The 26,022-nt window shown below is 44.8% G+C and overlaps 2 protein-coding genes across 3 annotated transcripts; both read right to left on the bottom strand.

Moving 5' to 3' along the window:
* Positions 1-10,078: 10,078 nt before the first annotated feature.
* Positions 10,079-13,168, bottom strand: hlx1 (H2.0-like homeo box 1 (Drosophila)). Of its 2 annotated transcripts, XM_030345681.1 has the most exons (4): positions 12,345-13,166; positions 11,769-11,948; positions 11,332-11,516; positions 10,086-10,818 (listed from the first exon to the last, which is right to left on the bottom strand). In XM_030345681.1, exons 1-4 carry the CDS (start codon positions 12,790-12,792, stop codon positions 10,456-10,458), a joined length of 1,176 nt encoding a protein of 391 aa, XP_030201541.1. In that variant the 5' UTR covers positions 12,793-13,166; the 3' UTR covers positions 10,086-10,455. The 2 variants fall into 2 exon arrangements, with proteins under 2 accessions (XP_030201542.1, XP_030201541.1); XM_030345682.1 differs by lacking the exon at positions 11,769-11,948 and having other exon boundaries at positions 10,079-10,818; positions 12,345-13,168.
* Positions 13,169-21,317: 8,149 nt separating this feature from the next.
* slc35f6 (solute carrier family 35 member F6) lies at positions 21,318-25,750 on the bottom strand. The gene is made up of 6 exons (XM_030345762.1): positions 25,557-25,750; positions 24,310-24,382; positions 23,892-24,063; positions 23,209-23,421; positions 22,918-23,028; positions 21,318-22,386 (listed from the first exon to the last, which is right to left on the bottom strand). The coding sequence occupies exons 1-6, from the start codon at positions 25,631-25,633 to the stop codon at positions 21,890-21,892; spliced, it is 1,143 nt and encodes a 380-aa protein (XP_030201622.1). The 5' UTR covers positions 25,634-25,750; the 3' UTR covers positions 21,318-21,889.
* Between the last annotated feature and the right edge of the window lie 272 nt (positions 25,751-26,022).

Below are 26,022 nucleotides of genomic sequence, written 5' to 3'. Positions count from 1 at the left end.
CCTACCATCGCCAGTCGTAATGGAGACCAGATGTCCCTCTGTCTGTCTTAAGGCCCATCGTCAATTGCACTATAATTGTGTGAAAAGTGGGATTCGAGTGGCCTTGACTCCTGATGATCTCGCCTTCTCTCTCTCTGTCTCTCTCTCTCGTTCTCTCTCTCACTCTCTCTCTGTCTTTCCCCCTCTCTCTCTCTCTCTCTCTCTCTCTCTCTCTCTCTCTCTCTCTCTCTCTCTCTCTCTCTCTCTCTCTCTCTCTCTCTCTCTCTCTCTCTCTCTCTCTCTCTCACTCTCTCACTGTCTTTCCCTCTCTCTCTCTCTCTCTCTCTCTCTCTCTCTCTGTCTTTCCCTCTCTCTCTCTGTCTCTCTCTCGTTCTCTCTCTCTGTATCTCCCTCTCTCTCTCTCTCTCTCTCTTTCTCTGTCTCTCTCACTCGCTGTCTATCTCTCTCTCTCTTTCCCTCTCTTTCCCACTCTGTCGTCACTTTTACTCACACTGAAACTTGTGAAGAGAGGGATCTGTGTGGAACGACACACAACTCTATGGTGCAAACCATTGGAGGTAGCAACTCATTGGATTGTGAGTACTGAAACGCTGCCTTTAGCCTTTCCTCCCAACGAGCCATGCCAAAGCCCCCATGTCTACGACTAGAGGGTGCTGGGTGGCCCACCTCCCCATGCCCCTTAATCTGACTTGTCTTACACTAGTGGATGATGCAATGGATCTATATGACCATTTGAGTCCAAAGTGAGCCCTGTTGTGTTACACTAATCCGTGAGCTTGCACCTCCAGAGCCGTGACAAAGGCCAGGGCTCTGACCGCCGAGTGTATACAGAGCGCGGCCCTCCGAGGGGCAGACAGCCGAGCTGCGGCGGTCTCAGAGTGTTGTAGGTCACGACCCGCCACTCGGGAGAACCACCTGATGGATGTCGCGAGTCCTCAGGGTCAAACGTTTATCAGAGGAAGTTAAGTTCAGGATATGTGGCCACAAATACAACATATTTGTAAGGTATGAATAAGGTGACTCACAAACCACTGCAACAATGGAGTCACTCTCCCATGTGGGGAGATCCTATTTCTTATTTTTTTGGTATGCGTGCCCACTGTACTAGTGACCCCAATTAAAGCGACGCTGGGTTTTATGGTCCGATGTTACAGCCTGTGTCTCCTGGTATAAACTGCAGTCCTTGTAAAGCTCCGCTCCGGAGACTGAACAGAGCAGGGCCGTGTGGGAACGGCGCGGGACAGGAGCCCAGGAATCCTTCTTCTTAGCGGCAGCAGGACCTTCATCCTATATTGTTTGTAGCTTATTGTATACAATTTTGCTTGATTCATTTTATAGAACTTTATGCCCCGTTAACGGTTATTAACTCGCACTACCGGGAATTAAGTAATTAAGTTAAAATTAAAGCATTTCCAAAAGATATATATCTTTTGTGTATAAAATATATGAACCACTTGTTGGTCAACTTGTCCTTTTGATAGGTCCAAAAAAAGGATTCCTTTTGTTGTTGTTCATTCCAAGTGTAAAGCTAATTGGGGAAATTTCAAATAAAAAGATGTGAGCTGCCATATCCGTTTTGTATTTGCAACCATAAGCCTTTGCAACAAATCTTTAACAGATGAATTACACATCTTGTACATTCCATGTACACAGTACACAATCATTATTGGTTTGCTCATTTATTAGTAACCTAAATGTGACCATATAGGCATATACATGTGACAAAGTGGCCTTATTTGGATTAAAATATAAACTTATTGTAAAATACTTACCTTTAATTTATGTTACCTAACATTAGCCAACCATAAACTCTTTCAGGTGTAGACTCACCATCAAAACAAGGTCTCTCAACAAACACGACAAGCACATTCTGCAAGAAATTCTAGGAGTTATTGAAGAGTAAGGTGTAGTTCATATTAACTGTGCATGCTGTGCCATTTCACTACAAGGTGGTGACATCTCCCATGGGAGTGTCCATCCAGATGTATAATGGATAGATAGATCGACCAACCAGTTGGCTAAGTCTACTTTGTAGGTTCGTTGATCTATCCATCATACATCTGGGTGGACACTCCTATGTTATGTCACTACTAGAGGGTTCATTTCCAAATGTCATGTAATGGCTAATTAACATCACAACTGGTGGTTAAATAGAGGACCTTTACATGAATAAATACAAATACCACTTTTGTGCAAATAACATGCTGTGACCAATAGAAATTACAATATGAGGTAATTATATTGATTTCAGTTTGAATATGCTGTTCTGCCAAACCAAAGTTTTGTTTGGTTTTTTAAAGATCTGATATTATTTAGATGCCTTGATCTTGATTCATGGGAACTTAAAAAATGGCCTTCACTTGTGGGGCCTTTGGTGATGGTTTGACTGTTCATTGAAGGCCACTGATGTTATTTGAATGGTTCTTTCCTTCAGATTGGTTTGCCTCCAGTCATGGTGTGTTTATTGTTTTGCAGTGGTTTGTCTTGTTGAGCCGGTAATGACTCCATCTCACTTGACGAGGGGGAGTTGACCGTGCGGCGACACCCTTACTGTGCACCCACGTGCACACATCGACATGCACTCAACGATCGGGCCAGCTGTGGAGTTTCATATGTTCCTTTGGAAACCCTGCAGGACACCGCAGCCCTTAGCCACTCACACGTACAGGTTAGCGAGGTTACGCGTTCGCTCGTATACACTTTTCAACACCGAGGTCAGACGTAGTTTAACAGGACACCTGATCGTGTCCTTTCTACACATGTGAACTGTGTACATATGCACATGAATATGGTTGTGTGTCCGAATAGATGAACACATAGACACGTACACACACGCCCACACACAAGCTCAGACACACACACACACACACACACACACACACACACACGAGCCAACACACACATACATAAAATCACAGAAACCATAACCTTTTTCCATGCATTAAAGTGTTTTGCTTTGTTTGGTTTGAACCACTTCACGTTGAGTATAAAAGGCTACAACAAAATGAAAAATCAGGTCAGCAATAACAGCCTCTCAGCCGTGTCGCGGTCGCACTACCCAGTCGGTTGGAAGGAAGAGGGAATCAGGGATGTGAAACTGAGCCGCGCCTCCTATAAATCGACCTGCCTACTCTCGCTTTTCTGTGTCTTCCCTCCAGTTGCCTTGGAGATGAGTGTGTGTGTGTGTGTGTGTGTGTGTGTGTGTGTGTGTGTGTGTGTGTGTGTGCGTGTGTGTGTGTGTGTGTGTGTGTGTGTGTGTGTGTGTGTGTGTGTGTGTGTGTGTGTGTGGGTGTGTGTGTGTGTGTGCGTGTGTGTGTGTGTGTGTATATGTGTGCCACTCCTCCGTGCACACAAGTGCAGGGTTCCAGCGGCAGAAGTGTTTAGGTGGGAGAGTTACCGCCCGGCGGTGGGTTTGGGTCTGGTGCCCTGACGATCCCCCTAAGCCCGCTATGTTTATTTTGGAACACGAACAAGACAAACCCAAGTGACGCTTTATTTATTTTTCTCGCTCTTGCCCTCTCCTCCCCTTAACAAGCAGAGAGCCGTGAGGCAGAATTCCTCCATAATCCGTCAGTATCAGTTTGGGGGGGCCCGAGTGTGCACACTCAAGGCTGTTGACACCGCGCGGCCCCCTTTCTTTTTTTCTCTGTGCACATACATGCGCACACGTGGTACAGAGACACACGCACGCACACACACACACACACACACACGCACGCTGTAACGACCACCACCAGGGGTAATACTACAACACATAGGGAGATAGTAAGGGAGTTGCGTGATAAGAGCCTTGAGTGATGAGCCAAGTGTCGATGGTGTGATTGGTCCCTGGGCGGTCCTGGTCGCTCCCATCATGCTCCAGTCCTTCTGAGGTTGAGTCATTAGAACCACCGCAACATGCGCTCAACCATAACAGATTCTTAAGTCAATGTCCGTCAGTGTGGCTACTCTTTAGGATCGTTTTTCTTGAGCTCTTGCCTCTTGGGTATTTAGCCATTTTGAATTCATAAATAGGTCTCTGTGTGACGCAGGTCTGTTATTGGAATTTTTATGCCACGCATAGTTGAATTATTTTACCCTCAGCATGTTCTTGGAAAGAGTTTTGTGTGGCTTATTTGCTGAATGCATAAAATTGTCCTGCATGAAGGACTAGTAATAGCTGGGTCTCAATGTCAATAAAGTTTATCTTTGTCTTTCGTTGCACGGTGGTTCGTTGAAGCCGTTCACCATACAGCTGCATCTGTTGGTCACCATATGAGTGAAAAAGGAGAAATGGGGAAAGCTATACTCAGCACTGGTCTGTTCTCTATTCTACTCCCTGTGGCCATGCAGGTAACCACAATTGCACCATTTGTCCCCATTCAGCCACCGTAGATAATATTAAACAGTTTCAGTTGTGTTTTGACACTTAAAAGTGTTTGGGCATTCAGCGTTGTCTAGAATCAAATAAATAATGAACTTAATTGTCTCATAGTCTCTGAACCAAGTGAGTCAAAAGGTCTACAGAGGAGGAAAAGGTAATCTCCTGGATGTGACGCGTTCATTTGGAAAACAGCAACTCAGCCCCGTGAAGCTTTGGAAAGAAGGCCCTCTGACGTAAGGGGTTTAAAAGCCAACTTTAACTGCTGTAAAAAATGTAAGGAAAGCTCAACTCCTCATCGGAGAGGCCACAGAATGTGCTGCTGATGACAGGTCATGGGAAATGAGAGGTCTTTTATAAATATGATGTATATATATAAATATACATTTATATATATACTCAGAACGAGGCCATAATCCCGCCCCTCCCTGGGCGAACATCACTCAGTGAATTAAATCTCCTTAGGAACGGGGCGCTTAACGCTCCCTAATTAACACCACACCTCAGCACTCGCTGAGAATTAGGTCATTTACCACATGAGCTGCGGGCCGCCATGGATACCACTCCTACAGAGGCCTCGTCAAAAAAAAAAGAGATGGGGGTGAAATGAACAAAATAAGTGAGAAGAGGGTGTGAAAGCCGAGGTTCGCTGGAGCGTAGCGGATTATGGTCGGTAATCACCTCCGAGTGCGTGTACGCACAGTGCTATTGGAGGAGGGCGAGGAAAGAGTGTTAATTATTGCCGCCCAGGTGGGGCGTGCTGTCTCCGCAGGGCGGTCCTCACGGGGAAGCAGGGAGGAAGGAGAAGGGGGGGGGGAAGGGGGAAGGGGGAGGAGGAGGGAGTAGGAGGGAGGAGAGAGGAGGGGGGAGGGGAGAGGAGGGAGGGAAGGATGGGGGAGGAGGAGGAGGAGGGGGGGGGGAGGGGGGGGGGAGGGAGGAGAGAGGGGGAGGGAGGGAAGGATGGGGGAGGAGGGAAGAGGAGGAGGAGGGGGGAGGGTGAGGAGAGAGGGGGAGGGAGGAGGGAGGTCCCGGGGCTTCAGAGTCTGCTTTGGGCTGAAGGAACGCGCGCGGCCAGGGTGCGCGCGTTCGGTGCCCTGTCGGCTGTGGTGCGGTCGGGCCCCCGTCCGCGGCAGCGAGAGGTACCTCTGGAGCCAAGGTGGAGTGAGAAAGGAAGGGAGGAAACTCTGAGAGAAACCATGAAAAATGTGGAGCATGAAAATGTCTCCCTTGGTTTATAGCGGTGCTGCCGGGATCCAAGAGAAACACGTCTTTAAATTTAACTTGAGATGCCTTCTTTTTTTTCGTCCTCTTCTTCTTCATCCTCTTCTTCCTCTTCTTCTCCACTTCTTCCACTCCCTTCTGTTGGCAAGGGCTCGATTTTGAAAGTGAGGCCAAGACTTTTGGAAACTGCAACCATGTTAAAAAAGCACTCAATAATGTGGCTTTTTTGAAAATGTGGCGACAGCTTCTGTACGAGGGGCTCAGCTTTCAGCGCGGGTTGAACATGCTGGAAGTCTGCGACTGCGGGGGCCCTCTGGGCTCCCGGGGGCCGACGCCACAGAGCCCGTGGACACCAGTTGAACTGTAGTATTTTCTGATAATTGACTGTTAAGTATGAAAGGGAAGGAGGGTTGATACAAACTTAACTATATTTGGAGGAGCCGGTTCCTAGATTGGCCTCCATGCAGCCTTTATGTCGGTAATATTTCATAGGCGGGTTATATCGAACATAAACTCTCCCCCGAGCGGCTGTGGTTTAGTCAATGAGAGGTTCTCTATTTCACTATAATCAACAATTACTTCCATAGCAACTGCAGATAGGGCGGCTCTGCGCTGTGTTTCACGGGGAGAACTCCCAGCCGGCAGCAGGATAAAGGCCATAAATAAAGCCTGTGATACATGGGAATCCACAAAACTGGATCTAAACCCGGGATGGCTGGAAACGTCTCTGGCACCTTTTCAAATCAAAATTATTTTTTTTGCGCACAGCATCATAATGTTTTTCTAAGTCTCATGAGGAAACCGTCTCTCATGATGCATGACTCAGGGGCCGTGCTCATTTAGGGAAAGAGCAGCCCCAGAACCCCATAGCCAATCCCCTTAAATCAGAGTTTGATAGAACAAAAGCCCCTGAAGGCTCGGACCCACCTACACAGAGCAAGGCAGGGTTTCCCAGTTAGACAGGCGGGACAAAACGCTCCATTGAGATGGCCTCAGTGTGTGTGTGTGTGTGGGTCGGGGGCGGAGGGGGGTGGGGGGGGGGGTGACAGAACTGTCTCCTCGGCACCTGAGTGCTGAGTAAATGCGTGTTCGCTCCGTCGTTAAACACCCCTGCCCTGAGTGCTCTGTGAGAGTCATGGCTCCTGGCGGGGGGATTGTGTGTATGTCTCATATCCTGAGGTTTGGATTCTTTTTGGCTTTCCTTTTTTTTTCACATTTCGAACTCACTCAAGCCATGCACAATAACGCTCTTGTGAGTTGATGTCAACGTTCACCTAATAACACCGACATTCACCTCCTTGACTCCGCACGTGTCCATCAATTCAGTGACATGACCCAAAAGTAGAAAAGAAAACCCCCCAAAAAACGGAATGACCAAAGAAATAAGTTCTGGTTGTAACACTCGGCATGTGTAACACATGCCGTTTCTCTGGCCGCACTGGGACCAATCTATACGATGCAATCGCCTCTGTATTCATTCATTCATTCAGCTATGGGGTTATTTATCTCTCACATGTTGCTTCTGACACATTACAACTACACAACGGGCTGGGGCCCATCGCCCCCCACGACCAGCACACAACCCCACAGATAATGTCTCAGGGCCCGGTGAGCCGTCACAGCTTTTAGCCCTGCTAATCCCTCACCCAGGGTGTGTGTGTGTGTGTGTGTGTGTGCGTGTGTGTGTGTGTGTGTGTGTGTGTGTGTGTGTGTGTGTGTGTGTGCGTGTGCGTGCGTGTGTGTGTGCGTGCGTGCGTGCGTGCGTGCGTGTGTGTGTGTGTGTGATCACCCCCGGCACCACCATCACCACCACCACCACCTCTCTACTACCTCCACAGACATCATTTGTTTAGCACAGTTACTTTTTCAAAGCGTTTTTAAATACGGACGGCGAGAACTCTTCGGGGCGGGTTTGGTTTATGGGTCAGCGTGCGGCGGGGCTTGCCAAGAGAGGGACGTATACAGGACGCATAGCTTTTAACGGAGGCGAGGAGGCTGACGTTAAATACAGGCCAGATGGACTTTCTCCTGTCCTGCTCATAAAAGTCCCGCGGACAGTTCACAAATCAAGGCCTCTCGGTATTATGTTAAGCGTTTGGGATTGTTATTGTTATTTTACATTTGCAAATACTCACGTAATTTACAGCTTTGCGGGGATCATTCGAGACGCGACCCAGCCCAGACGTTTTAAATGGCGCAGCCTTAACAGTTATATTTGGTTGATAGAGTGTCCGGCACTTTTGGTTTATTCCACTGGAATCTGGCTATCATAACCCTCCCACACCCACACCCACACCTCCTGCCCTCCCCCCCCCCCCCCACTCACACCTCCCCACGACAGGCCACATTTCATTTAGGTGCTGGATTTGGCCCCAAAAGGAGGACCGTGAGAGCGTCCCGGCCCGACGCGTCAGGGGGCCGTCCGTTTCAGCGACCCACGCTCAGGCTTTGCTCTGGCTTGGGGGGCTCCCCGTGTACACGCAGATCTTTCAATCAGCTGAAGACCCCGACAAGTAGTGCTGTGTAGCAGTGGGAGTGAAATTCAAGATGTGGGGATTAATCCGGAAGGGGGTCGCTCCTCTTTCCGGGAGGGAGAGGGAGAGTATAGGGGGAATGGGGGAGAGGGCTTCTGGTGGTCTGCAGGGGTCCTGGGGTCACACAGGTTGGTGCCCTCTAACATGATGTGGAAGCGCAGAGATCTGTGTGGGCCTGTTGGGTTGCACCACTGCTGACGACTCACTAAAACAGGAACCCTATAAAAGGTCATAGGCTCAGCAAGACATTCAAAACTGAAATGAGAACGGTTCCCAGACATCATTGTCTGAGAATGTTTCATCCAGGAAAAATCAGCAACCCTTTTGAGGGAAATATGTGTATAAATATTTTAAATCATTTATATCTACCATAAATAAGGATTGTGGGCAAATAGGACGGAATACTGGGTTATCCTTTATTGTTTTTAAACATTTCGTTTATTCTCAATTTAAACTGATTAAAACCCCATGTGTATTCACGTCTTTACACATTGCATTATAATACTTGATAATGTAAGAATAATGATGACGAAAGGTTTAGCTCAGGCTGGTACATATTAAAAGGCCTCAATTCAACAATCGACCATGATATCATTTTAAGCTAAGTTTAAAGTGTTTTATTTCAGTAAGACAACCTGTAGTCTGTAAGCCTGCCTGTAATTTGTGAGCCTACCTGTAGTCTGTGAGCCTACCTGTAGTCTGTAAACCTGTAGTCTGTGAGCCTAGTCTGTGAGCCTACCTTTATGTAAGTACCTATATTCTGTGAGTTTACCTGCAGTCTGTAAGACTACCTGTAGTCTGTACGCCTACATGCAGTCTGTGAACCGTAGTCGATTTAACGATAATTCCGCTGATCCATTTATGACGTCATGCGATCAAAAATCCCTGTTTAATTTAATTATTTTTTATTATTCATTTAATAATAAATTATAGTTATTATGATGGAATTATTTATTTCATTCCATCGTATCAGGAAAATTGAAGTTACTGATGATAGTGACTTTTGAATTATTATGACAGATAGGTTAGGCTATAGGATAAAAAAACAGATGCATCGATTTAACAATGAATGCAGGCGAATATCCTATTAGCGTAGGGACGGTTAGAAAATATATGATCAAACCAATAATACATTTACGCAGGCGTTTTAAAACTGAGACATGTTTTTACATAGCCCTGCATTGCATGAAACCTTGTAAATACAGGCCATAAATCCGCGTCTTCTCGGGATGGTTAATGTATACACACTACGTGTAGGACGACCCCTCTGCTGCGCCAGTTTGCAAAAGATCACACGTTTGCAAGTTGGCCTAAAATACGCAGATAAAATGAATTTCGCCAGCAAAAGGAAGAGATAAGATGAAGAACTGATTATTTAGTCATAAGGAGGAAGTGGCTCTCATGCATTTTTTTTGTATGAGCCATGAGTGAGTCTAGTTCTGCTCTAGCCCAGACACATGTACAGGGTAAGCCTATGACATAAATGTATTGTCTTGATTTAGGTCACATTACTAAACAAGATAGCCTTTTTTGCAATAATGTTTTAACTTTGACTTAATTTAGGCTCACATAAAATAAAATGAAATATAGAATTGTTGCATTAAAATAGGCCTAGATCTGTAGCAGGATAGGGATTAGGCTGATCTTTTATTTAGGCAAAAAGCCTTAAGAGACGACGAGTCATTTTATCAGTAAAAAAAAGTATTCTGTATCAGCCATTGCCAATGTTCTAAAAAAAACAATAGGTCTACATGGTTAATAACCCAAAAGTATTGGATAGGCGTGCAATTTGTTAGAGCCAGAAACGAACATAAATAACCTAAAGATCTTCAAGCCAAAACCTTTAAATAAAACACGAGACCGAAGAAACATCACTACCACCACTGACGAATATTGAATTAATTAGGCCTTAAATTAATTGCAAAATAATAATTTGTTGTCATTCATAAATAAATAAGATGTCTTTCAAATTTAAAGTAAGAAATATTTTATTTACATTATTTCAGTGCAAATTATTACCAAAATATATGCAGGCCTTACACAAGTCGAGACACTATGCATGAACACTCGTGATGTTCTGACATTTAAGAAGGTGAAACAAGTGTTTTCCAAACGAACAAAATTCACAACCGTCCTATTTTCCCCTCAAAAAAGGAAAAACAATCATGCACGTCAAGGATCATAGAGAAAATATCATTGCAATAAAAAAAAAACCTGGTTTTACGGCGGTTCTCCCCAGATGAGTCTCGAAACAATTCTAATTGTCCATCAAAAATGTGCCTATACAAATGTACACAAGAGAATGTCCACAAAGCAAACACTCATTACGACATAGTTCCTTCATATTAACATCTGTGTCGCCCCTGTCTCTGCAGCAGCGGCCCCCACCGGCGCCATCTCCACGGTACTCACGGGCCCGCTGCAGGGGCTGATCACGGTCCCGTTGCCGGCGCTGATCACGGGCCCGCTGCCGGCGGTAATCACGCTCGTTTGGTTGCGCTCACAAATGTCCACGTCGCTCTTATCCCCTTCCTCGAACTCGGACTCGCTCGCCTCGCTGTCGCACTCGGACTCCTCGGGCTCTTTGGTCTCGGCCTCCTCCGCGGGCGACTTGTCTGTCTGCTCCTTCTCCTTGTCCTTCTGCGCCTGGGCCTCTTTGGAGTGCCTCCACTTCATGCGTCGGTTCTGGAACCACACCTTGACCTGTTGGCGGGAACCGCAAAGACACGTTGATCCATCAATGTATAATCATCGTATCAATGTATTATTATTATGGAGCTGAGACAAAGCCTCTTTTCGTTTTGTATTAACTATTCTCCGTTATAATCCTTTATTATTTTCTTCCATTTAGGCCTATTTATTTGATGTCCACTGCTCACATGTAGCCTGACCAAATATATTATTATATTTATCTATATTAAAGTCGATGCTCAATATATTAGTCGAAGCTTGAGCCCTTCATACCCTCAATAGATGACCTGACGGGAAGGCCTTGATTGCGCAAGCTGGGGGCCTATGTTTATCCAAAAGACCATTCCGGACAACGCCACAAAAACTTTTTTATATTTGAAAATATATTTATAACTATTTATAACTAAAGTATAATAATGACATGAGCATTTAAGTGGTTTAAGTGAGCACGAAGTGAGCACGATATTTGTAAATCATTGAGCAGTAGATTGTTCTTTTTAACCACACGCGTATTATTAGACCAACCTGTGCGTCTGTCAGGCCCAGCATCGCGGCCAGTTGCTTCCTGTCCGGCTTGGTGACGTACTTCTGTATCTCAAACCTCTTCTCCAGTCCCTTTCGCTGCAAGTTCGAGAACACCGCCCTTGACCACGAGCGTTTCCGCTTGTACGTCTGGGGCATCGTGTCTTTTGTGAGGACCGCATATGGACCTGCAAAAAGGAACAGTGGAGTGGTTAAAAATCAAAGAGATGAGTGACAAAAATATGCACAATGTGAACTCGATTCCCACGTTAGTGTGTGTTGTTGAGTGTGAGTTCGTGTGTGTATGAGAGGCGGGGGGTGTGTGTGTGTGTGTGTGTGTGTGTGTGTGTGTGTGTGTGTGTGTGTGTGTGTGTGTGTGTGTGTGTGTAGAGTATGTATGTGTTTGTGTGTGTTAATCCTATATGTGTGCGGGCGGCTACCTGGGAAGGTGTCCTGAAACTGATGCGGGTTGCCTGATTGCCTGCCGCCTAGTGAACTCATCATGGAGGACGCGTCGTTCATCCCGGGGTCTAGGGACGAGAAGTACTGGCCCGGCGCAGGCTGAACGGAGACGTGGTGGATCCCTGACTGACGGTTTGAGCTAACAATAGATGTCAGATCTGTTTCAGAGCCAGGGATAGACTATAGTGAGCAGAAGAAAACGGAGATATTCTGGAGATGACATATAAGCCTGTGCTGGGGGGACTTGATAAGGGGATGTTGTGCTATAGTTCTGTTCTGCATGTGGACATCTGACCCACCACACTGGTCCAACACTAGTGACTCTACATTTGGCGTTTAAACGAACTACTGGACTGTTCTGTTGTAATTAAATGATAATGTTGATGTAGGGTGTAACATTTACTAACAATTGCAATGATGACAAACACAAAATTGAAATTGTGGCAACCACCAATGTGGTTGCCTGGTATTAAAGTTCACAACATGTGAACCTTAAGAGTGACACCGTGATACATCTTTAAGGCGATTTAAAAAACAAAATGAAGAATGCTCACCTCTTAACGACGTGGGCTCTTTGTGTTTTGGGTCAAAGTCCGTCGACAATATCCGATCAATTCCAAATTTGAGGTCTTTGCTCGAGGGCGGCGGGGCGTGATGGTGGTTAAAGGTCCTCGAGACGGAGGTCAACTGTAGTCCGTGTCTGTGGTACTGCGACGCCGCGTTGACCCGCGCGCCAAACATGGACGAGTCGGGCGCCACGGGAGAGGGGCGCAGCGGCGAGGCGCCGGACTGCTGCTGCTGCTGCTGTGCCGCGCGGTGTCCCATGTGCACCATGAGGGCCGAGGACCCCGGGATGCCCTCCGGGTCCTGCCCGGCCTGCAAGATGTCTGCGATGCAAAACGAGGGCTTCTTCATCGTATCCAGGGCGAACCCGCCCGCACAATAAGCGGACCATAGACTAAAATTAGATGCGTAAAACGGATTCAGCCCAGCCGTATACATCCCTGAGCTTGTTTTGTTTTTTCTTTTTACCTCGGTTCAGTGTACGTTATAGAAACGACGATATGAGCGAAAAGACGAGAGCGAGAGGGAACAGGGAGAGAGGAACGAGAGGGTTGTGCCGCGCTATCAGTGTCTGTTTAAGTGGTCCGTCCTCTTCTTCAAGTGCCAACCTTCGTTCTCCCAACTCTGAGATCCCGGCGCAGTAGTTCCACTTTCGAGCCCGTTTCTCTGACACTGATTGGTCGCTTGGTGTCCAATGAGTGTTTTGTATCGCGCCTATCACTCCCTCGCAATGTAGATGATGTGTAGCCTACACAGATGTCACTGAGCGTGACACTCAAGACCCATTCTGATCCCCAGACGAGGGATTGATCTGGCTCTATAAGCGAGGAGCGGGCAGCCCCCACCGTAGCCTGCCTGACATCCATCCGCAACAATACGCCACGCCCCCCCCCACGAGCACGCAGGCACAGAAACACGCACACAAGCACGTTGACCCACTGTATATTATAATGATGATGATAATTGTTGTTGTGTTATTAGCCCAAATATTAATATGATTATTACGATCATTATTATTATTAATAGTATAGAAGCGGTATAGAGAAGCATACTCATTTTATAATAAATTTAATTAGTGTGTGGCCTGCATGTATTTTAACAACTTTTTACTATCACTAAATACATCGCGTATGTCCCAGAATTCAGGTGTGTAGTGTGTGTGTGTGTGTGTGTGTGTGTGTGTGTGTGTGTGTGTGTGTGTGTGTGTGTGTGTGTGGGTGTGTGTGTGTGTGTGTGTGTGTGTTCGTGCGCGCCCGCGCGCACGCGATTGTCTTTTGTATTTAACAATAGGCCAACACGTTCACGAAACAATACAGAGTTAAATGTTGAAAAGAATAAAAAACTTGGTTTTTAATGTGTTTTTAAAAATTGTGTTATGTATTAATGTTCAAAGCGTTGAAAACATCCCGTCCAATCATCGGATATACCTCGACCTAGAGTTTATATTATGTTCATGTCATCCTGTTTTTGATGGGCTGTGACTCGTGTTAAATGAGCGGATATGCCTGGTAGATTTGTACTTAAAATAGAAAATGTTTTAGTATTCTAGGATACAGCAGAAATCCTTATTTCTTCCGGAGTTGAAGGGGGGAAACTTTATAATGAGTGTTAGAACTTCCTTTTTTTGCTATTTGTGCAACTTTATCTCGACTTGCAAGTTGCACCGTGACGCAAATCCGCCGCCATGCTCATAATAAACAGAGGAAATCTATTCCCTTCCACAACCAATCAGCCCAACAAAATTTACTGCAGGGGCCATACTTCATCCGAGGGGCCCTCAATATGTACCCGTTACCTCTTAGATAAGTCAGTAAGCGTTTAAATACACACAGTATTATGGGAATATATTGGCTGCTGACATCATGCTGTCATGTCAATATAATGATGAATTTATTCAAGACAACAACAACAACAACAATAATAATTTATATGCTGCTTGATGGAAACCGATTAAACATGTATCTATTCCTTGACCTTCTGTCTTCTTTAGCATTATATTGACATCCTCTATAGTTTAACTACAATGGTTCAACGATTCTGCCAGAGGTTAAACTCAGTAAAGTACTCGGCGTGACACCAAGCGCAGTTTCACACGCACACAGAGTGCGCCATTACGCGCATAGGATGCGTGCGTGCGTGCGCGTCTTTATTGTCATAAATCCCTGAGCGCTTGAATTGCATGCTTCTGGTTTGCATTCAACATGCTCAAACAATGGCTTCAGACGCAGGCATTCATTAGTCTTGATTCATATTGCCGGAAGTCTCTATGACCCTGACCCTGACTCCTATCATGGTGTTTTCGAGTGACACTTTTCCGGGTTAAAATTAGAAATGGGATACAACGGGTTTTTCTCTCGATCATATGCAGTCAAAACAATCCAGGGAAGAGGATGCAGGAGACACAGCGGGCCAGCACGCCTGAGTTATTTCGCCCGAGTTATTTCAGGTGCTGATGAGGTTCTAGTGGGAAGATTTAACACACAGCGAAGCTTCGCACACAAACAGACGCCCTGCCACATTCGTTCCCATAGTTTGGACAATCCGAGCGAGGTGGAAAAGTGCACCATTCAAAAGAAAAAGGCTATTTGTACGAGTAAAAAGGTTTAACATTGTCTTTATTTTAGAGTAGCCATTTAACAGTAGCCAACTACAAATGAATAATGATGTTGATAATAATAATAATGTCAATTCGAATTTATATATTTTTATATTTAAAGAAAAACCTGTGATGACACAAACATGTGTCTCTCTGTCGTTAGGCTCCTCAAGGTTCACCAAAATATCTTAATCTCTCAAACCGATGGGCATCTTTAGCAAGGCTAAAGTCTAGAAGTGCATGAATAACATATTAGGCCTACAACATAGGGTAGGCCTATTTTAAGAATAACCCTGTTCAATAGTATTATAAATAGGCTTATATTATTTATTTGTTTATTATTTATTTATTTGTTCATTCATCCCAAGATGTTTTCCTTATGAGCAGTAAGTCTTAAAACACAAAAAAATGAGGTTTGAAAATTGGTTAAAATATAAAGGTTATGATTCGCTAACAATACTGTTAGCAATACAATGCAAACAGTACTTTCTAATAGACCAACAACATTCACAAAACATGAGGACCTTTTTTGTGTGAAAACGAAAGGTATAATTAGACATGGGGTCACATCCCATAAACAACATGATTAGAACACAAAGCAGCGCTCGAGCGCCATTGTTGGGACTTGATTGCTCGCTGTGTGTTTTTCAGGAAGTCCTTATCAGGCTGTGGGTAGCTCAATGAGAAGGTTACCATATAAACCAGTAGCTGAATCAGAAGCAAGCGGACATTATGAAAAAAAAAATCCATTATTAAACTAAGAATTATTGTTGCTCCACTGTAAAAACTCGAGCCCAGGCCAACATGACTATTTCTGGCAATGTTTGCTTCAGGAAGGAACTTTCGCAGATTTAATGGGACCTGGGCCATTGTACACAGCCTTCTGTATGGCGCACTGCCATCACTTCCAGAGAGAGAGAGGGTGGGGGGAGAGAGAGAGAGGGTGGGGGGAGAGAGAGAGAGAGCGCGAGAGAGAGAGCGAGAGAGAGAGAGAGAGAGAGAGAGAGAGAGAGAGAGAGAGAGAGAGAGAGAGAGAGAGAGAGAGAGAGAGAGAGAGAGAGAGAGAGAGAGAGAGAGAGAGAGAGAGAGAGAGAGAGAGAGAGAGAGAGAGAGAGAGAGAGAGAGAGAGTGAGTTCTGAGGAAAGGGTTTGAAGTCTATACAAGAACAAGATGTGGCACTATATGTGACCTCGAACCCATTCAAATTCATCCTTACTTATACCCTTCTCTCTTATTAATGGCTCGACAATTCATCTATGTCACGATAAGTGTAGCCTAATGCGCACGGACAGTACTCGACAATAGGTCTACTCATGTCCGAGCAGCTCCCCCCAGTGACGAATCGCTTATTTTTTCTGTTTACAGCTTAGCAACCACAACATCAGGATCCTCCAGCAATTACATGCCGAGGGAGGGATGGCTCCTATAGCTTTACGCACCGGTGCGATAAAAGGCAAGGAAGGAGAGTCTCGTTCGGATCTGCAAACTATTTTCCATTTCAAGTAGCATAAAAAATAATTACAAGAAGTAGTAAATGAGTCAATAGACATGTAATGTTAAGATGACGTCTCCCGGAGAGTGCATGATTAGAACGAAATAATGTGGCCTACATCGTTTGGTAAGATTAACATGATTATGGTGACAGTATAGACATAAGCGGATATATTAAACGTTATGGGGATATGGAAAAACAAGTTGTTATTGGACTTTAGAGGAAGAGATCTATTTCTATTCCCGCAGCAACTCATGTAGGATTATCCAAACAGCATTATGCGTAAAGTCGTATAGACCTGCACACTTTCAAAGGCAATTTCTTTCCTCAAACCAAAGTAGGCCCACACAATATTGCCTGTAGCATTTTAATCTCAATGTCTGAGATGAACCCGATAATATGCGTCATCCCCATTCGTGGTCTGGTGATCTGCTCTTTGTTCTGGATGAAAGCAGGAGGCGCACTATGAAATACATTATATAGACATTACAGGGATCAACTAATCGCACTCACCTCCCCTTGCCCTCTATGTTCAACAACCTAAGTTGTTCATTTATGGAAACTTTTCGATATGACGGTAACTCACTGCCCTATGAGCGACCCATCTGTTTACATGAGAACTACCCGTAGATTAAAGCGTCTCTTGCGGGGCGGGTTTAGGGCCCTCCACAAGTCACCGGGCGCAGTGTACACACGGGTAAATCACATAAGCATTCCCGAGCACTTGCGCTGAATAGAAGGCGAGACTAATGGAAAGACAAAAGGTCATAATAACAAACTATTAGGGCCTACTGTTTTTTCTCCCGCAGCATGGCACGGTGCCACGACGGGCCCTTGTGTGAACGGGCCACATATCTGAACCGAATCCAGTAACCCACATGCAAATACCGGGAATAAAGAAATGAAATAACACTCTGGACCAAATGATTTAAATGATCAAGGCTTTAAGGGCCCACCTTGTGGAGTGACCTACTACGGTTGGACTGAGCAGCGGCAGAGTAAAGGCCTCGCCTCAGGCTCGCGGGCCAACAAGTTGTTTAGATCAACTTTCCGCCACTGACATAAAGCAGACTGACGCGCGTTGGAACTATTTGTTATGACCATGCGTAGGCCAAACCAATTAATTTTCATATTAACAAGCAGCTATGGAAAATGTGCAGGTTCGTGTAGTTCATCAGACATTGACTCCAAACATCACACGTCTGGAGGCGCAAAGCGCTTTAAGGTCTGGCCGCCAGCCACCCTCACATCTGAATCCGATGAAAATGTTTTGGGCAAACCATTGGACCAGTCCGCGTTCATTTAAATCGGCATTGGATAACTATTAAGGTTAGGAAACTGCTAAACAGTAGGCCTAGTTGTGTTGTATAGCCATGCATAAAATAGGCCTATATGAAAGCGGTAACGAATACTCAAAATGTCAGTGCACCAGTCTCCTCTCAGAGTCTTCTCGAAGCAAATACAAACGAATTTAAATGTGCGATGTATTCTACAAGATGAAAAAATAGTGTCCTGGACGCTGATCCAACAGTTCAGCCCAATTGGCCCACCTTAATTAGAGCGCTGATTCCCAACGGAGGCTGTTTGATACGCGAGGAGATGTCAAATAGCTCCCAATAGTATGAACACAATTGTGTGTCTTTTGCATAAATAATTACGTGTTTCGTAAAAAATGTGTTCATTTACAAACTCTCTGGTTTTATAATCTCCCTGCTCCATACGTGCAATACTCGCTCCGCCTGAGAGACCGGGGTTCTGCTCAGACGAGTCGACCTTGACATTTTTTAGGGGTGTAAAGTATGGAAACCACTGACTTGACCGATACTTTTTATTGCATATCAGCTATTTCAATTCCAAACTTATAATTATTATAATAAAGATAATAATGATAATGATAGTCTATAAAAGGCATGTCATTTAATGACCTATTCCCATGTAATTACTTTATTTATTGTATAGGGATTGGGAAGGGATATGAACGGCGTATGGGTAAATAAGGCTATTTGGTTTTAAACAACCAATAAAGAGAGAGTGCTCTATTAGGCATATAAGGATTTGGCGCAGAACACTCGTAAGCTTTATCTTTAAAGTAGACTAGACCCCTATTTCCAGTCCTATAAACTTTGGTTTCATTTCTGTTAGCATTTTCGGAGAAGGTTTGAGGTCATCTTCTTTCTTTTAACATAAGCATCTCCAACTGAAACCAAGCTCCTCACATGAGGCCTAACTAGCATCTATCTTGTTTTCCAACAAACCCCTTTTCCCTAAAATAAAACATCAGATATTTTTTCTCCGAATTTCCTGAAGCTATATAAATTCATTTTGATTTGCAATTTTTTAAATGCATGGATTAACGACAATAATGCAATTTGTACCGTTGACAGCATGATTTGTGTGCGCATTCTTTTAACTAGTATTCATACACTGCCATCTAGCGGTAGGCCTACATTTAGGTGAGGTCGAACCCGTTCCTTACCATTGTGTTATGAAGTTGTAACTCCTTAATGAACGTGGCCAAATATGGGCAAATAAGCCAATATTTATTCACAGAAATTGATCAATTATTAGATCGAAAATTAGATATGTTTCCGGTAATTTTACCTTTGAGTCACATCCTCCAATTTGACTATTCACACAGAAGTGGCTCAACATCGCTCACGATAGTAACTTGTTGAAAGCATTGGGATGCATACGGAAACGTGATGTTGTGTCCTCCTTTCTCCCGAAGACTAAATTGGCACGTGTGGATCCCAAAGGATCGCATTATGTCTATGTCTTAACCTCTGACCTCTATTAAAGGCTATCCAAGAGAGAACATGTTGGGTTACTCGGCAGCATGTTGGGGAGTAACGGAATACATGTCCTATTACAGTTACAATTAAATAGATGGTATTTAGAATACAGTTTAGAATACAGTTGCATTGTTGAAATCAATGGATTCATGCTTTCACACCAACAGCATTTAGTGCGCACTAAACGAGTTTGGTCCCTTGGTTCGGTTTGCGTTGGTGTGAATGCAACCACCTCAGTTCGATGTGAACCAAATCAGCCGACCGAGACCTCCCTGAACAGCTGGTCTCGGAACCCTGCTACGGTTCGTTTTGGATGTGAAAGCGAACGCACCTCGGTCCGATCCAGTTCTACAAAGCATATGCCTCTTTGGACGTAACAGGCACCCCCTCAGCCTCGCGCATTATGGGAATTATTGTTTGATTAGCGGTAACTCCAAGACAGCAAATTGTCGGACCGCCGGGAAATTTGGACAGACACCCACATAAAACGTATGCTGGAAAACACACATAAAAATGCCGATGCATTTAACACATTCAGCACCAGGGAGACGGAGTTCGACCGGTCCACTACCGCCCCATATATATATATATATATATATATATATATATATAGGGCGGTAGTATATATATATATATATATATATATATATATATATATATATATATATGTGATTTTTTTTTCTCGATGTAATAGCAAATATCTTTCGCATGAACACCCTTATAGTCTTTGTTCCACTACAGCAAATTGCATTAAAAAAAAGCCCAAGTCTCAGGGAGACTTGGGCCTAACAAATTCAGCCAGTTTTAACAGAAGAACACACCAGAATAGGCAGTTTAGCAGGATTTGAAGCCGCAGTCGTCAGGGCCGTCGGACTGCGGGGACAAAGGGGACAGTTGTGGGGGGGCCCAAGGCAGAGGGGGGGGCCCATGACCGAAAAAAAAAAAAATTACCTTACCTTCCCCCCCCCCCCCCCCCGTCAACAATCTGGCGCAGGGGTCCATCAGTACCTATAGTATAGGGGCCCAGGATTTGGTGCTACGGCCCTGGCAGTCGTACACAAAAATGCAATTCAATGTGGAAGTAATCCAAGTATTCAGTATACAATACTCAGATCGAGTGATGAAACGGAATTTTTGGGCATGTATTCCATTCTGTTACTGGATACATTTTAAAAGTATCCTTCCCAATACTGCTCGGCAGTGCCAACAGGTGTAGGATGAGACAGGCGATAATCGACGACAGAGCGCCTGTACCTTTGAGTCCCGCTGACGGCCTCAACTGGTTACTCGGAAGGCCGTACTTCACAGTCACATGCGAGTTGCTTTGGATACAATCATCTGCTAAATTACTAAATATGAATTTCGTTTTTGACTAGCTTTAGTGCATGCCGCTCTACATCGAGCAATATGATTATATAACATATAATATTATGAAACAAAGTACATTTGTTTCATAAGATAGCAGCCTGCGAAATCACGTCCGAAACATGTTTTGGACGTGAATTTATGAATATTGAATGTGAATAATCTGGGTCTATTAACTCACACACATTAATCCAGTATACCTTATTTATGGATTACATCGTAAATCATGGCCTGCTATATGTCCAACAAATAGTCAGGGTTGGATTAGTTATAAACTCTTCTACAGCAATAGGAAGGACATTTCCCATGATCTCAATATCACACCATCACCACTAGGTGGGGGTAGTGTGATATTACCCACCATGACCTCACAAGCATGCTGAACTGTGAAGTCAATGTGGACAAGTGATGTAGGGAATCATTCGATACACAGATCTAATTTGCTATATCCGGAAAAATAGATATGAATTAGGTAAATCCAACAGGCAAAATTAACTACAAGGCCTTGAAATTAGTATTAAATTCCCTTTTTGCCCCCACAACATTTTGCAGAAGATAATGTTTAACGAGACAACTGAGAAGGATAAGAAATTATTACATTTGAATTACTTAGGTACTAAGAGAATGCTGATCACATTCCGTTATCAATAGGAAAGACAAATATGAGCATTCAAAATATAAGGAATCAAAACAAGACATACAAGGCTTTTACGCATAATTGTAGTAGGATTAATCTTTTGGTTTTAATTTAAATCCGAAGATACAATACAGCAAATGTTTTTCGAGAATACTGTGTAATGTCCAGAAAGTCTTTCTAAAAAGCAACAAACAAAGTCACAATTGTGGTTTCTTTAGTGGCTTACGTGACTGTAGCAGTTTAATCAAACAGGTCCCAGAAATTTCCCTTCAATAGAAATACAAAAATACAAAAAGGGTAAAAAATTAGTTACAATTACTTGTCATTTCTAAATGCATGCATGTCGTGGTTGACTTACGCGCATGTAGGCCATCACAATCCCCTGCTCAATCTCAACCAGGCCCCCAAAAATACCTACTAAAATGTAGTGCAGCATTTTTTACGTACAAAAACAAACCAAGTCGGTTGAAATCAGACCCATTTCGTTCATCATAATAACTATAACATAAAAAAACCCAAGTGCATAAAAGACAACGCCGTCGGAAAAAACGCTGGTGTTCAGTCTGTGCCAGCCCAAGAGGGATCAAGGGTCATTCATCAGTCCCTTAACAGAGGTGTGCGTGTGTGCATCGGAGAAAGTGAAGGGGATATCATCAAGGACTGTCGACCGCCTGCACCCTGGCCTCGGACAGTAGCCTCTCCCTCTCTCCGGCGCCCGCCTGCTCCTCTGCCTCGTCGTCCTGCACCCAGGCGGCGCAGTACGGGATCCTGGCCAGCAGGGGGCGGTGCAGGCCGTTGTAGAGCGCCGTGCCGGTCAGCAGCACCACGAAGCCCAGCACCTGCAGGCCGTGGAACGTCTCCCAGCCCAGCGCCAGGCTCACCGCCCAGATGACCAGCGTGCGCAGGCTGTCCAGCACCATGCGCGTGGTGGCGCTGATCTCCTTGGTGACGCTGATGCCGGCAAAGTTGAAGAAGGCGATGCTGACCGTGTTGCCCAGCAGCGCAACCAGGATGAGGGGCTTGAAGCCGATCTGGCAGAAGGCGTCCAGGGCGTCCTCCAGCACCTGCCGGGGGTTGCCGGTGAACTGGCCCGCCGGGATGAAGTACATGGGGATGAGCAGCAGCGTCAGCACGACGAAGCCGAACATGCCTGGACAGGAGGGCAGGGGGAGTCACCACATAGACATGGCAGAAAGACAGGCCAATGATGAGGCCGGTGACATGGAGTCTGGCATACCGGCAAAGTTGGCAGCAATGGATACATTCATATCACACACCTTTAGTGCTTTGAGTGCTGTGAAAGCACTGTGATAATGCAAGGGCACTTTGTTAATTTGTTAACACACACACACACACACACACACACACACACACACACACACACACACACACACACACACACACACACACACACACACACACACACACACACACACACACACACACACACACACTTCCCCTAGCACTAGTTCCACATTGTTTTGATGGAAAATGATTAGGTCTAGCAGATTGTCATTATTTTCTTGTACAAACAGAATCTAGCTGGTTTTAAGGGCATTATAGCATGGGAGCCTCGTGTGAATCTCCTCTATCTTTGTTCTGTCCGCTACTTCTCTTTTGAAATCAAGAAGCAGCAGATAAAAAGGTTGTGTTTGGGTGCAGTGGAACGGATTTGCTTTACCTTCAGTGCCCACGGCTTTGAGAGGGTGGACGTCGTGTTTATACACAAACTTCTCTTCCAGGACCATCTGCACAGCAACGATGACCTGAGCCATTATGATCAACAGGTCACCTGCGAGGCACACAAACAAACATAAGCCATAACATGAAACAGATATTTCTTACTCTTTACCTGCCATTAGTTGAATTGCACACCAATAGATACAGAAGCTGTTACTTTTGAAATCACGATAGAGTCAAATCCTTCTCCAGGACGCAATGCTGGAGCCCACCTTTTCTTTGTCTCCCTTACCGGTGAGGATTTCACTGAGTTGGTGCTCCTTCTTGTCCTTGCTGATGAAGTCGGCCAGGCCCACCACCACCAGGCCCACGATGGTGGTGAGGATGCCCACCCACTGGCTGGGCTTCAGCCGCCGCCCCAGGAAGGCCACCGACAGCAGGCCTGTGAAGATGATGACCGCTCCTCGCAGCATCTGGAAGCTGGAGGCACTCGTCATGCTGAGCGCTGAGGGGGGGGGGGGGGGGGGAGGCGTGAAGCAAAGTGTTTTTTCCATGGCGAGCTCAATAGCAATGCTAATAGAACTGGCCATGGGGGGGCCGATGTTCGAGGCTAGGATCTGTTTCGTTCCCTTTAGCTTAGAAAGACAGCACTCACTCAGTGAACAGACCTAGAATTTGTAGAATGGGTTATGGATGACAAAGTCTCAGAGACCGCCAAGTTGTTTCTGAAGTACGTGTACAATCGTACATCCTCTTTCACTTTACCTAACCTCTGCACAATGCATGGCAAATGATACACCAAAAACGGGTCATGGATATATCGCAGTACTTACGAAGGATCCAAGTCTGACAGCTGATTATAACCATAGTTATAACAACCTCAAAGATATCAACACCAGTCCTCTTCTCTGGCCATGGGAGTTCAGCCCTCAACGCAGTGAGAGAGAGCGAGAGGGGGTCGCGGAGAGCACTTACCGACATACATGATGGAGGTGGCCGTCATGTCGCACATGGCCGGCGCAAAGAAGAGCAGGGGGTTGAAGCTTTGGCCAGGGTTGAACGAAGGCTCTGGTCTGCGTTTGTCATGGCACAGCAAGATGTGGAAAACCAGCAGACAGCTGAACTCTCCCAGGAACATGCACACAGCCTGGGCACAACATGAGAGGGACAGTTTGAATGAATGGATTCTAAAGTTTCATTGGAGATACAGACTTTAAGTTCTGACTGAAATGCATTGTTGGATACAGAAGCTTCAGAGTCTACTTTTATGGACAAAGTGACGAGAGTTCCGGTATAGTAAATAATCACAATTCATACCAAATAATTAGGAACAATCTGTCATTACCACGTAACAAAACATTTGTTCCAATCATTTCTACGGCGCTAACTGTACCTGTACAAATGGGTGATTGAATTCGTGTTCCTTATCGCTATGGCAGCCCTCTGCGCTGAACGTGTCAGCCCATCTGCGAGCCAAGGAGACAACCATCAATGCAATTGTGAATATTTTACATGATTAAGCCAAAATAATATATACTGCAAATTAAAACAAATGTTAAAAAACCGAAATCCACCCTTCTCAGAATGGTAGCCTACTACATTTACTGAGTAATTCAATGTAGCTCAATAATTGACTTTTGGAGTTCAACAATCGGAGTAAGCATTTTGTCCCCCCCTTATGCCAGAGAAGAGGCTGAGTGATCCTAAATGATTACACAGCTCTTCCTTGTCATGCCCCATATTTTGACCTCAGCTGCAGTACTAAACTGAACTCGGGCTTGTAAAAAAATCCTATAGGCCTAAAGTCTAAATTAAGCGTCTGGGAGTTTGAATGGCCCCGAGTAAAACAGGAGTATTCATTAGGACTGTGACCATTGAGTAAACCTCGAGTCTGGTTGGTTTCAGATGAACGCAATAAAACATATTTGCTCCAGGTTTGGTGAGCCATACTGTACCCATGTTCTAACTCAACATTAAACGGTTTCCGGCTTCCAGTTCTGCTGATCAGGTTGTTCGAGATCAGACCTAAGTTATAGCAGAAGTGAAAGAAGACGTGACGAAGATATTCGAAAAAAAAACCATTGACAGACGTTTTATTTTTTGCTGTGCTGGCATAGGTCTGTAGCTGTAGGCATTCAATTGGATCAATTGAAACTAGGGACAGAGAGACTTTTACTATCATGTGCTTATGCAAGATAGGATTCCGATGTCTTATCACATTGTAGCACATCTTTAATTTTCATTGATTAATGTTTTCAGACATTCATTTTCATTATCTCGAAGACGAGACCTCACCGTCCCAACAAACAACATCGGGATAAGCGGTGGGAAACATCGCTTTGATTAGCGAGATATCACAAGCTAACGTTTAACATTTCAACAACGACTAACTAACATCTCACCAATCGTATCCACCCTAAACCAAATAGTCTGTAGCTAGCGTCTAAAAGGTAAAGATCGCCAGCCTAGTTAGGCAAACACATCAGGCATTTTCCTGCGGTGCCTGTTGGAATGCAGCCCCGGTGAATACTTCATAAGTCAAGTGTGCTCTCCACACTCATCTCAGCAGCCAGGACATCGGTAAACATGACGGGACAAACAACACCAGAGAACCCCTGTTTATCGATCAACGATACTCACTTTGCTGAAAGAGTGTTGAGAGAGCCCGTGGTGAGCATGAGTCCCGCAAGGAACAGCTGATACTTGGTCCAAGCCATTTTAGACGTGTGAGTGGGTTACACCAAAAGTAGTGAGAAATCAGTGAATTGACCTTATTTGTTCAGCAACACAGCTACATCATGTGGTACTTGTCAGCTGACCACCAGCCCGCCAATGACATCAGCGCTGGGACTTTAATTCAGTGGAACAGTAGGGGGCGTTAGAGACTGATGCAGTGGATGTCTCGCTTCCTCATTTGTCATCACAATGTTATCTTAATCATGTTCTCCATTTGCTATTAATCTATATACACTTGTTTGATTCCCGTTGGTCTCTTACTCCAATGGATAATCATTGCAACTTCTGAAGACGTGCACAACACTTATTATATTGTATTTCACTTACTTTGAACGTTTCAACTTAATTTATGTGTTTGAAAAATTCAATC

Source organism: Gadus morhua, chromosome 21 (assembly GCF_902167405.1).
Source record: "Gadus morhua chromosome 21, gadMor3.0, whole genome shotgun sequence".
Taxonomy (NCBI): Eukaryota; Metazoa; Chordata; class Actinopteri; order Gadiformes; family Gadidae; genus Gadus; species Gadus morhua.
Note: the sequence above shows the minus strand (reverse complement) of the source record. Positions and strands in the feature narration are given on the sequence as shown.

What these genes read in the sequence shown, in the direction of transcription:
- hlx1 (XM_030345681.1), bottom strand. Translation starts at nt 12,792, where the DNA reads ATGTATACGGCTGGGCTGAATCCGTTTTACGCATCTAATTTTAGTCTA. An exon ending in AGAGCCCACGTCGTTAAGAG is followed by an intron (nt 11,949 to 12,344) that starts GTGAGCATTCTT and finishes GCTCTGAAACAG; the next exon opens with ATCTGACATCTATTGTTAGC. An exon ending in TGGGCCTGACAGACGCACAG is followed by an intron (nt 10,819 to 11,331) that starts GTTGGTCTAATA and finishes TCCCGCCAACAG; the next exon opens with GTCAAGGTGTGGTTCCAGAA.
- slc35f6 (XM_030345762.1), bottom strand. Translation starts at nt 25,633, where the DNA reads ATGGCTTGGACCAAGTATCAGCTGTTCCTTGCGGGACTCATGCTCACC. An exon ending in CACCTCCATCATGTATGTCG is followed by an intron (nt 23,422 to 23,891) that starts GTAAGTGCTCTC and finishes CCCCCCCCTCAG; the next exon opens with CGCTCAGCATGACGAGTGCC. An exon ending in CAAAGCCGTGGGCACTGAAG is followed by an intron (nt 22,387 to 22,917) that starts GTAAAGCAAATC and finishes CCTCCTGTCCAG; the next exon opens with GCATGTTCGGCTTCGTCGTG.